Here is a 13,340-nt window from a genome sequence, read left to right as displayed (position 1 = left end):
ATCAAATGTATTTAAATGCGAAATGTCTGTGTTTTTATTCAGCTACTTTTTCCATACAAAACAACCACAGGCAGATCTCACACACACACACACACACACACACACACACACAAACATCTAACAAATGAGAGCATTGACTTGCCATCAGTGTGGTCTCGGAGGCCTTCACTTTCTCTTTGAAGCTGGAAAAACTCCCACTTGAAGTCAGTTGTAAGGTGAACAAAGATACCAAACACATTTAAATGAAGGCTGTAGAAGACAACAACACACAAGGGGATGGAGACCTACATGAAGGTTTACGGCTCCCTGACCCCTCCCAGACAAACAAGAATGACCTGACCTGTTTGTAGTAGGGATGATATAGCCTAACACAACTTTTGGAGATCCACTCTGGCTGGGGGAGAAACCGATGCGGACGCAAAAAGAAAGGCTAATAAATCTTATGACACTTTTCCAAGTGCAATCATTTGAAATAATAGCTTCCCTTGTACTTTGACTGAGGTTTGGACTGTGAGGAGGGTGGTCATGGGACTCCCCAATGTGATGGCAATGCACTAATCTGCCCTGTATGGCCTATTCACATGTGGACGCACCATTGTTTCCACATTCTAAACAGGAACTGCAACGTTACCCAGGGGAATTGTAAATTTGGTGTGCAGGAACCCTCCATTAATTCCTCTTTTAATTTAAAGTCTGTGTGTCCTTGCAGTCTCATCACATCTCATGCTTGTTACCTATATACTATTGGGAAGTAGTCTGAAATAATGATATTTTGGCTGTTATTACATGCATCTGTAAATGCTAAATACTGCAGAGACGCCATGCGGAGACAGGACGCATACTATTAAATATATGTGAGCCTGGGAAAACCAAGGGTTTCCTCACCACTAGCGTTTTTCCCCCGAACCTATCTGTGCTGTAATTTATTACCCGGTAAACACGTGGGAATAGTATTTCAGCGCCACATGATAAACAACCACTCCACTTCACGCATATCTCGCGATAGGGGACGCTCCCTCTGTGCTCGCCTATTGTGAGAGTTTTCCAACCCTCGCGTGATCTTCGAAGTTTCCCACGCCTGTTGTTGTGGCGTCTGCCCTTTTCGCTCACTCTCTCTCTCTCTGTTGCTGCTACCCGCCGCCTCCCCTTTTTCTCTGTCTTCCTCACCCACCCCCTTTCTCTCCGTCTCCCTCGTCCCTACACCTCCAGTCTGCTTCTGTTGTCTCGGCGGATTGTTGGGCTGTGGGAGAGAAAGGATATCGCGAGTATTGGAGTTTTGGTGAGAGTTTGTGGAAGATGGCGCCTGTTGTGACAGGGTGAGTCTGAGATTCGGGGTTGGCAGTGGGGAGCGGAGTTGAAGAGAATACAAGTTATTGCCATGAAATAGCTTAATTTTAGTCCGTGTGCTTTAGCCTGGGCACACTGCAGTGTTTTTGCCACTGGTCTAGTCGCTAGAAGTGATTTCTTTGTCTCAATGTGTTTGCGTGCGAGTGTTTTTTTCTTTGCCCAGTTAACGTTACTTGCCCGAGCTGACTGTTGCTGCAGTGTTTTGTGAGCTAGCCCCAGCTAAGCGATACTTCACCCTCGGTGGTCTTTTTTTCCCAGACAACGGCGAGCTGTTAGCTAGCAGGCTAGCCAGCGAGCTAAACACAACCACCGAGGCATGTTTTTGAAAACAATTTAATGTTGATATGCCGTCTCTTTCGCTCCGGCTGGCTTGCGCTGAAATCACTCGTATGATTCCTGGTCCTGCGTTTGTTGTCGAAACGTGCTCACCAGTTAGCCGGGCAGCACGTTTACGAATTTGATTCATGACTTAACACAGCTAGCTGTCCGATAATGGACGTCAGCTAGCGATATCTGACTGAAACACGTTGCGGCTTTGTGAGCAAGGCATCCACTCTGCTAGTGTTTTTATTATAATCTTGGCTGCATTTGCTGACGCCGTGAGACAGTTTTCGCTTTGCACGGCGTGCTTGCTGTAAATACTACCACACACAGTGAATAGCGTACACTAAAATAACTGCAGCTCCTTAAGTAACGCTAGACGACTGCGTTGGAAATAGTATTTACTACATAAACAGCGATCTGCCTCTGACCTCTGTAAACAGATGGCTATTAAAAATACCATCCTAACACTGACTATCCATAGATGTGGAGTGCATCTAAGGACAAAATTCACGATAAAGACCCACAGCCATGTGTGCCTAACCCTATCATCACTAAAAGATGATTAAGATCTTTCAGTTTGCCCGAGCCATTGATTTAGTTTCTCATTATCAGTCTCAACGCAATGACCATGACTTTTGCTGCTGTAAAGAACTTGACATTATCTCCCTCGATGGTCTCTAAATATCAGCTGTTTAAATACCAAGACTTGAAAAGCACTTTTTTGTCTTTGTCACATTTAAAGTTTTATCTCTGGGATTCTTGCATTTTCTCAGTTTTAAAGACATCATTATGGTTAGTGCACCTCCAGTGATAGCTCCATAGATAATACATGCGTAATAAGAGGCAGTCAAAGCTTTTAATGGGAAACTACTCAATGTTAACATTTTCAAATTGTGCATTGAATTGATTGGTAGACAATGTCAAGGATATATTGCTTCATAAAGTAGATCAGTGTTGTTTTTTCTTTTTGTCAGTCGTGCCGTCAGTAATGTGACCATATTATACAGCATAAACAGGCTATACCCTGGACCAAGTGTTGTGTTCAAAAATCCATTTGCATATTTCTGCTTTGGTCAATCTGTGGAGTAAACCCTGATTAAAATTATTTGCCTACAGATGAGCTAGACACAAACCTATTTTTTGCACTGTTCAGGCAATAATCCCCACAGACAGCTCAGTGGGTGCCAGACATTTGCTGGGCTTGTTGGAGGTGTGTGTGGTGGTAGGAGAAGGGGAGGTGGATTTGGGGGTGGGGGGGGGGGTGGTTTACTGTGCATGTTCATTTGGGGCTTTCCAACAGACCTGAACTGATTTCAGTTGGGAGGGGGAGGGAGGCAGAGGGAGGGAGGCAGGGAGGGAGCAAGTAAGAGGGCAGGCGGGTCAGGTCTGGGTGGCTGGCCACCTGTCCAGATGATATCTCCAGATTCATGTGTGCTTGGCTGTGTGTGTTTTTCGCAAGTGGGGGACAGGGAGTGGGGGTCAGTGTGTGAGAGGAAGATGGGGTGGGTGTGTGCTTGGGCGAGAGAGGTTTAACTGAAAATTAAAGTGCCATACTGGGTCTTTTCTCGCTTATAGCAGGCCATGTACGCATTAACGGTTGAAGCCATCAGAGAGGCTGACCACAGCCCTGTGCCCCCATGTACTGTTTGAATGATTCTCGCTTTACACAGGGTGGGGCTCCTCAACCACAGGCTTGTTAATGGTATTATAACTCTCTTCTAACAACATAACAGAGAGGCTGTAGTTGTATGTCTTGCTATTGAATTGTTGATTGTAGCATATACTGACTTCACTGTCTCAGTCGCTAATGTTGTAGGGTTCAGAATTTTTAGGGTTTTGTCATAGGCTGTATTTTTGATCTGTGTTGTTGTATTGTCTTTCTGCATAAGTTGAATTGCTGCTTGAAAGCTATCTATCAACAAACAGTACAAGATCATCAGGTGAACATCTTAAATTTCTGATTGATACAGGAAGTGTAGCATTGCAGGTTGTAGTTACTAATTAATCCGAACATTTACAGTGAACTTTTGGTTTTACGAAGCACTGCACTTCAAAGCATAGATCCTTTCATTCAGTGTGCAACTCTTGTAATTGCCAAAGAGCTGGTGCTTCTCAGCTTGGACTGCAAAACACATGACAGCTATGACACACAATACAAAATCTATATTTTAAGTATCAAATGCTGACTCCCTGCAGGTTTGAAAGATGGTTTGTGCGAAGACTTGTAGTTTGCTCCTTCATGAAGAAGAGCGGCTGTGGTCAGCTTGAGTTTGTGTTTACAGTGGATTTCATGGCCATTAATAAAGTGGTCTTTGTTAAGGTTTTCTTGCAACATCTCAAGTACATCTGGTCACATGGGAGAATGTTCTTTTAAGCTAAACATACATTACAGTATTACAAAATCTTTGAGTAGTGAGAAGAACACAGTGATATAGAACTTGGACTGAAACTGCTATTTTCCTTATTGGTGAATTTCTCCATTAATTGCTTAGTTTGTCACATTCAGGCTGCTTGTTTTGTCCATCTCCAGAGATCAGCATATGTTCCAGCATTTTGTTTGAAAAATGTCGATGTATGATTAATCACTTATTAAAATAGCTGCTGATTAATTTTCCCTCAGTCGTCTAGTCGTCTCGGCTCTAGATGAGACAATTTAGTTGCTGTACACCGGTTCATTTTTGGATGCATTCTCAACATGTGTGAGGGAAACCCCCTATTGCTTACCACAGTACACAAATCTCTCTCTATTGCCATAGCATCATCAGAATATTGTAGGTTGCCACAATAACGCAAATTGGCAAAAACATCACTGTCACTGTCCTTCATTTAAATGAGAAACAAAAAAAAGGCAGTGTAGCCTTCATAATTTTCCCTCCTTGCTAGCGAGGAAAATGATTGTGATAGCTCAAAGAGCAGCACTGTTCACCTGAGATGATAAAAGCATGAATCACTTATTTCAACACTACCCTGCCTTTGCTGTGCCCCTAAGGGACAGGATTCCATTTAGCTCAACCCCCTCCATCCCTCTGCCAAACAAATATATATATATATATGAAAATGAGGAACGATGGAGTCTTTCAGGCCAAAAGCCAAGCGTCTCTGTGCTGGTGTAATGATACTACTGAGCCTTTGTTTGAGACACAGACCTTGTGTTCTTGTATTCGTTAGTATGAGTGTGTGGTTTGAGCTCTGCGTCTGTGTTGTTGCTGATCGTGTGTGTGTGTGTGTTGTGTGTGTGTGTGTGTGTGTGTGTGTGTGTGTGTGTGTGTGGGTGTGTGTGTGTGTGGTGTGTGTGTGTGTGGGTGGGTGGTGTGGGTGGGTGGGTGTGGAGGAGAGTGTGTGTGTGTGTGGGTGTGGAGGAGAGTGAGTGTACCTAGACATAAAAGTTGATCTGTGTGTTTATGTGTGTGTGTGCGTGTGTGTACGTGCTTGTGTGTGCATCTACTCCCCAGGGTCCTCTCCTCTTCCCTGCTTCCCTTTATGAAAGGAGAGGTTCAGAGAGAGCAGCAGATGTCGAAGCCCTGACCTTTATGGTGGCAAAAGCTTAGGCTAGAGTTAAAAGACATGCCGAGTTGCCCCACCCCCCGACCCTCAAAGCAGCCGCCCCATGTCCACACACACACACTTATACACACAGTCTGCTACCTTAGCTGCAGCACTGATGGATAGGTTAACGATGGAGATGATACAAGCTACCTGATCTGTGTGTCACCTCAGGATCCTGCAGCCTCCAAAGCTGCCCTATATCCACCCAGAGCTGTGAAAATCTTCAAAGTGTGTGGCGTGTGGGGGTTACAAGCCAGGGGGGAGCTGTACAGAAGTCACAGGCAAAGCACCAAAGCGAATGTGCCCCCGCCAGACATCTTTAGGGGGATTTATTCTCATTCGTACAGTAGCCTATTGTTTTGGAAGTTCATGCATATCCATTACTTCACATGACTGAAATATCCCCCGAAGCCTATAGTTTCATTCAGGGTTCAGATTCAACTTGTTTGGTCGAGCGATGATGGGCCTCTTAAAGCAACACACGCCCTAGTTGACTCAGTGTCTTCATTCTCTTGTTTCCCTCTTCAGCCTGTTTGTGTCTATCTGTCTCAGGGGAACAACCACAGGAGACACCCAGGGGGATAGAAATGCACATTTTTGCGTAATTTGGCTTGGATTGGCGCCAGCTTTGCACTCCTTATTCTTGGTCGTCAGCCACGTGCTCAAGTGTGCAGATACCAACGTAGTATGTCCCTGTACTTTTACTTTCCTCCTGCTCATTCATAGCAAGCAGCTCTCTTTATTGATGATGCATTTTAGTGACCTTTCTCATGTAGAGGCGATGTTGGGGGTGTGGGGGTGTGTTACCTAATTTCTCCCAGCCTGGGGCCTGATAAGGGGGTGAGATGTCTCATACAACAGCCGCGACAAGGGGCCATTTATTTACTTGTGCAAGGCTTGGAATGCATTAGTCTGATGTCATACTTTTTTAATCTCTGGCTTTTCAAAAAAAACTAGCTGCTGTTTGCCTCGGAGAGGATGGGACGGAACATTCTGATGTAAATCTAAAGCCAGTGTGGTTTTGAAAACAGCCTTGGCGTCATGTTTGATAGAGGCCCAAGTCCTCTTGGTGTTGTTGTTGGCATCGGCTGCACCGCTTAGCTAAGACAGGCGAGCGGACGGGAGAGACAGAAAGCTAACACGAGACAAATGCGACAGGCGGAGGAAATGCGTACCTCTCCGCTGACTCTTGTTTTGGAGCGGCTCGTTGTCTTTCTCGCATTCACTCTCCTCTTCCAAGAGAATTTCCTCAGCCCCAGTGTTCGCCTTTCCCTGCCCCTGTTCCTTTGCTGTTTGTAGTGATTACAGCTTCGCCAAGGGAATGGTGGTTTCTACTGTGTCAGCAGTTTTTGCCCCCGCTGTCCCTCCACATTCAGGATGTTTCATTCAGAAAACATGAGCTGATTCCTCCTGTCTGACTCCTGTTTGCTTTCATTCAACTTCAGTGAGCAAACTCTTACCTACTTCCTATGTTGGAGCAGCTGAAATCAAGAGGAAAAAATATTAAACACAGCACCGTTGACTCTTGTGTGTTTGTTCCACTCTCCCTTTTGTTTGTCTTTATGTAAAAAAAAAAAAATCTCCTCAGGGATCACAGAGGGGGATCTTTATTTTTGAAGTTGTCTTTTTAAATAGCAGACTCATGCCAGGCCTCTGATATACTGCATTAAACTAGAAGAATATGCTGCTCTAAGCTTTAAGGAGAATCCACCAGAGAGCCACGCTTATGAGAAAAGCTTTATTTTCTTATTCTATTGGCCCTGATAATTACCTTGTTATTCTCAGCCGTGGCAGTGAGGGCTCAGAGGCATTGTTCATGTGTCTCGTTCTGTCTGTTCTCCGACAGCCATACCGGACTGGTTCATCCATTCAGAGGAAGGTTACAAATATACACAGGATCTCCCGTGTTGGGAAAGCCCCTAACAACGCCACCTCCTACGGCTGTAAGCAACTGCCACTAATACTGTATTAGATAAGAAGGGAGTGGCAGGCAGTAAGCCAGCAGTAACCCATTCCTGAAAGAGATGTTGTTGTAGCCTCGGGACTGTTAGTGGCATCATATAAAGGTTGCTGATAGCCACAGAGCATTATCTCACTCCCATCCTCTGTAGGTAAATGGCTCATGACTCTGCTGTGCTGCTGATGGATCTGTGAGAGGCTTTGGATTGACGTTTTTACAGCGCTATCCTAACTGAGGAGGTTGAGGAATAAGGTTCTGTGATACAGATTCTGTGTAATATTTGTCTTTTCATGCAAATCATTTAGCTTATTTTGGAGCAAAGTTGTATCATTACCCTCCAAACCTGGCAGTGCATGACATTCAGCGTGCGTCTTTCATGTTTTCAAACCCAAACGCTGCATATCTGCTCCTGATTTCTGCAAGCTAGCCTCCAGGGACATCACTGCTGGCATTTGCCCAGGCAAGTGATGGCAGCCCTGCGGATACAAGCAGTAGTACCCCCACCCCCCCACCGCACCCCTTTTTGCAAGAGAGAGAGAGAGAGAGAGAGAACAAGAAGGGCATAAGAAGGAGTTATCAAGTGTCAGGAAGATATTCAAGGAAAAGAACAGAGTGAGGTTCCAGGAAAGGCAAACTGTTATCTCCAAATGTTTCTTTGCATTGTCTGGTTGTTTAACTAAGGCTGCCGGAGAGTTTCACTGAAGAATCCGCCTGGTGGCATTCCTGTGGCTGTTGACGTCAGGAGGTTTTGGCCTTTGCTTAGAATCACAATGAAGTAATAGACATGTGTGTCATTTTGTGGAACAGTCTATTGATTGTGGTTGAGCAAACAATGCTTTTTTTTTTCTTTCTTTTTTTTTTATTTCTCGAAGAGGGGTTTGTTCATGTTGCGGCTGATCATCGTTGCACTTGTGGCTGCAGTTTGATGTTCTCTAGTGTTGCCATCGTTTTGGACACACTGCTGAAGAATGTACGTGAGGTTTCACATGAGCTCATGGAAGGAAACTAACTTGCCTCTTTAAAAATATCCACTGGTTTATCCTAAAAAGTCACCAGCAAAGTTTCTCTATTTATCACCCCACTGGATTTATTAGAAATGGACCTCAAATATTCCAACCTCAACCGTAACTCGCCAAAGTGTCTGGTAGACAAATGAACATGGCTTCGCTTTAATTTACCAGCAGTCAACTAGCGCTCATTATTCACCGAGCTTGCGGGAGAATCTTTGTGTTTCATAGCAAATCAGTGTGTGCTTGGTTAAGATTTACCACCTTAAGGACAGAGTAAACTATTTTGGAAAGATAGGGTGTTTTGAAGAGGAACAAGTAGCAGGAACAACAACAACCTCCTTCCCCATCGTGACAACAACACTGAAACCAGACAGCAGTCTTGAGCTGGCAAAGTCCTTGCTAAACTGCACACATACACTGGAGCGTGCAGCAGTCTCTACATTTGGTTTGGTTTGTTGAGGATCATCTCACAGCATGTGGGCTAAAGGTCGTGTCTCACTCTCCCTCTCTCTGCCCATGCCAGGAATTCTATTTTTTTTTCTCTTGATGCAGCGCAGTCAGTCCTTTGGGTGGTTTTGAGGCAAGGGCAGGGCAAGACAGTGGTTAGTTTGCCTGAGCTGACAGATGTCCAGAGAGACCGGGCTTTATTTTGGACTGTCCCATCTCATAAGAGGCTTGTACACTGGATAGATAGAAACTCATGGCTGTCGAGCTCAAACGATTAGTTAATGAGAAGAAAATTAATTGGCAACTATTTAATTAATTGAAATTTAATTAAAACTAAGTTTATTTTTCAAGCAAAAATACCAAATATCAAATATTTGATGTTTTCAGCTTCTTAAAATCATTTTTGTGGTCTTGCATTCTGGTGAATCAAATATTGTAGTTTTATATTGTTCATTGGACATTTAATCCACTACTTGAGAAAATAATCAACAGATAAATCGACTATGAAAATCATTGTTTGTTCCAGTAGTTGTGGCAACCGCTTCCTGGTTACAGCTTCTTCAACATGACTATGTGCTGAAGACATTTGAAGGTGATGCTTTGAGCTCTGAAAAAACTTGATGTGAAATTTTTTCACTGCTTTTGACATTTCATTGACTTAAACAGCTGATTTATTTATTGAGAAAAGATACAGCAGTTTAATCAATAAGTGGTCATTAGCTGCAGCCATACACTGTTGCATCTGTTGGTAATCATTCTGTTTGTTACACCCACGCTTGTGCCGATATGAGATAATTTTTTTTCTATGTATATTTGTAGTAAGAAGCTGCACTGTTGCCGTACATGAGCGCAGAGCAAGCTTGTGATGCTTTAGCCAAAAAAGCCAATGCACTGGTTATGTTATGGGGGAAAGTTCCTACTTTGTAAACCCTCCCAAAAAAGAAAAAAAACATATTGAGTATTCAACTAACATCATGCTATAAAACACCTGGCTGCTCCGTGGTTGTCATTGGCTTCAGTGAGAAATGCTGACACCTCTGGGTTGTTTTTAGTTTTGGTTAATCAAGACAAAATTACAGGAAGTCTTCTGTTAACTGTGATTAATGGCTGGTGAAGATGAATGAGAATGAAACTCAGTAAGGACGCAACTTGGTGGCATAGTTAGTAATAGGGTTTTTCCGCTAGTCTGTGTTACGCCACGCCAAGCCTTGATAGCGTGTTTCTACTACATCCTCACAGCAGAGAAGAGCCTCGCCAGGCCGCTGTCCTGCTAGCAGGACCAGTCATGGACCAACCGGTGCCCGTCCCCTTCTCTGTCCTCAGTGGCTAAACTGTGCTGTATGGCTGCAACTTGCTAAGTCTCTTTGTGCTTAGCTCCGGCACTTTTGTAGCCTCTGCCTGAATCTTCTGTGGTCTGGAGTTAAGTTTCACTCTGTGTTCCTGTTTCTACATTGAGATATCAGCTTCATTTTACCATTTATTGATTGCTTTAAGTTGTATCAGAGCTGTGTTAAATTACTACTAATACCAGTCCTTTACTGCTGTGACTTTTTCATGCTAAATTTTCACTGGTGAGCTGGTGAATGCTTTTATTGTGAAGAAGTTATAAGAAAGGCAAAGTATAAGCAGAGTTAGCAAGTAAGTTAGCAGGTTAATGTTTTAACTTGCTATACAGTGCAGTGGAAAAGCACTTGCACTGAGCTAGCACAGCTGAACTGATTGTGGACCCTTATGGTATAGCTCAGCACGACACAGTGGAAAAACCCTATAAGACAATCACCTCCCAACAAGCAGACCTGTGATGTCGAGCACCTGCCCCGCTGGAGCTCTCAAACTCCACAAGCGTCAGTGTAGCCCAGCCTGAGTTAGGAAATAGTTCCCATACTAACTTATGTGTATATACTGGTTTTACCATACAGGTGCACCGAACTGTGCCACAAGATTCAGGTGTTTATCAATCTAACACAGTTCAATAAGAATTTGATAGCGAGGGTCTACTACTTGTACACATCCTTAGTCAGAACTGTGTTTCTGCAGCTATATCTTCACGCAGGCTAACACGGCAGCCGTGTGGTTATCGTCTCCTTTGCTAGAACCACTATCTGCTCCCTCACTGAAGGCTGTTCTGCACAAGCTTCAGTAGTGTTTCTGTGGTTGATCTCGGCTCTTTACAATCCTTCCCCCTGGGTTCCCGCTGCAGCATTGAGTCATCAGCTCAGTAGAGAGTGAGAAGGAGGAGAGGGGAGCGGGAAAGGGTGGTTCATTCAGGGTTCAAGGCTCCCTTGCCTCGTCCCCTCTCTTCTCATTCCTGACAGTTTCCCCCGAGCACATGACCTGTCTCAACCCTAAACCCAGCCGTTCTTGTGGGTCTTTGGCTACAGTCACACTTGTCACTTCACTGCAGTTTTTTGATCATGAATGTCTAATTTTGTGAGAGCACATTGCAGGATGTCTTTGCACTTTCTGTTCTCCGTCTCCTGTGGCTGTATTTACTTAAAATGGCTTTGTACAGCTCTTATGTCTTTTTACACTGCTACATTAATGTGAGTGAGCGGGCTTGCAATCACTGCGCTGTTTCCACATTTCCACCAGGTACTTTAGTGTGATTTGTCCTAAAAGGAAATACAGTTGTGGTTGGATTGTGACCGGATTATATATGTTTCCACTCCAATATAAACTAACCACTTCCATTTTTGTGACCTCAGACATGTTTTAACTGCAACCTCACAAGATAGGACAGTAAAAAACATGTTGAATTTAGCATTGACTTATAAGCGAGATTGTGCAAGTAGCAGTAAAGTTTTATGATCCAAAGATCTGTTCAAGGCTTTTGTTTTCTACACAATAGCAACAATATTTTTCCTTGACTTAATTACTAAATTGAAATAGGATATCGAATGAGGTTTCTTACTTGCCAAAGCTGTGGGTGAAGAAAGACAAATTTAAGTGGAAAATTCTATTTCCACATGAACCACACAGTTGTTTTTTTTAGCTATATTTGGTATCTTACTGAGAAGAGGAGATCTTCTTCTGTCCGTCTCTGTAAACCTGCCTGAGGTGTGATAATGCGGTGCTCTACAGCTTTTAACTGTTTCCTCTATGATCTGTCTGCCTGAACAGAGAACAACAAGCCCACTCATGAATTTTCCCTATCAAAACGCTGTATCCTCGACCAGTTTCATTTTTCTCTCTCTGGGTGAAGTGGTTTAACCTTGTGTTCAGTAATACCACGCTCTCTATTGAATTTTTTTTAAATTGAGGCACATCAGTTCAGGGATGACATCTTTGTGGATCCACTGCGACTGGTCAGAAGTCTTAATTTAGGACACTTGTTATCTGAGGACTGAATGGAGCCAGGTGGCAGGCGGTAAAGAGAAAACAGAGTCAGAGCTGCGGGATTCACAAAGGAGACTTCATTAAAGATAGAGCAAGCATCAAGGGGTGTGTGTGTATATGTGTGTGTGTGTGCGCAAGTCCAGGTTGGCTCCACAGCACACACTGGAAACTTCATTACTTCGTGTTCAGGACATATTATATGTGCACAAGTAATGGAGTATGCACTTGCTCAGTATGTTCCAGCCTGTCCGCCAGATTACACTCGTTAATGTGTACAGCAAGTGAGTGTACGTCTAGATGTCTATTTGATTGTGTGCCAGGCCAAGACGAGTTTTAAAAAGTCTGTCCAGAGAGCTCCATATGGAGCATTGATGTTGGAGAGTGCGGTCAAGAGGGACCGAGGTGGAGGGAAGGAAAATGAAAGGAGAGAGAGAGGGAGAGAAAGAGAGAGAGAGAGAGAGAGAGAACGAGGAGGCCTTTTCTTTGGCTTTTCAACCTCTGTCATTAAGCTCTCCCATGTCAAAGACAGATGGAGCTGGTGCCCTGTGTATGTGTGTGTGTATATGTGTATGCAGGCACTTGCAAGTGCAGACTGATGTGACCCACCCAACTCTACACACACACACACACACACACACACACACACACACACACACACACACCATTGAGCCCTGCCCTTGATTCTGCCCCCAGCGGGGCGTCTCAGGGCAGCTACCAGACCTCTGCCATCTGCAGTCAGTCAGCCTTGAGGGTCGGACAACTCATCAGAAGTCAGTTAACTTAGTCAACTGAGGTTCCTCTTTGCAACATTAAACTTTTATTTCTTATAAAAGATCATTTTCTAGCCTTTTGTGATTCTGATCACATCGCCCTTCATTCTTTTGTTTCATCTTGCCCTTGTCTCATTTCAACTTGTAAGCTGGCAGCCAGGGTGGATTAATGTGAGGGGAAATGGCCGAAAGTAGATTTAGGGGAAATGTTCTTAATATACTCATACAGTGACATGTGACTCAGTTTTGTTCCGCGGTTTGCCACGACAACCTCAAAACAGAGAAATCTCAATGTTTCATCACACTTCAGAGTCTTGCAAGGTCAAGTCCACCAATGATAAAGTTTCAAGTTTTGACTGATGAGGTTGACAACATGTAACAATAACAGTGTGGTACAAAGTCAAGGTATTACTATTGCTCACTTTTGAAGCAGGAAAGATTATTAACAAGGTTCCACTAAAGGCACACTGAAAGATTGAGGCTGGATGATTAACTGTTAATCATTAATCATGAGTGCTTTTTAAATGTAGGTTGGAGTCAATTTGTGCATCAGGAGCTACCACTGTTACTATTATTATCTACTATTATGTGTTTTTATCA

The 13,340-nt window shown here is 43.7% G+C and overlaps 1 protein-coding gene across 1 annotated transcript in view; it reads left to right on the top strand.

Annotated features, from left to right (window-relative positions):
• The first annotated feature begins 1,081 nt into the window (after positions 1-1,081).
• rbpjb (recombination signal binding protein for immunoglobulin kappa J region b) overlaps positions 1,082-13,340 on the top strand; it is a 43,896-nt gene continuing 31,637 nt past the window's right edge. Inside the window, exon 1 of the mRNA XM_056368769.1 lies at positions 1,082-1,316. Within this exon, the coding sequence (XP_056224744.1) occupies positions 1,297-1,316 (20 nt within the window). The 5' untranslated portion in view covers positions 1,082-1,296. The remainder of the gene's footprint in view (positions 1,317-13,340) is intronic.

This window comes from Seriola aureovittata, chromosome 23 (assembly GCF_021018895.1).
Source record: "Seriola aureovittata isolate HTS-2021-v1 ecotype China chromosome 23, ASM2101889v1, whole genome shotgun sequence".
Lineage (NCBI taxonomy): Eukaryota > Metazoa > Chordata > Actinopteri > Carangiformes > Carangidae > Seriola > Seriola aureovittata.
This window is presented reverse-complemented; position numbering and strand designations above follow the sequence as displayed.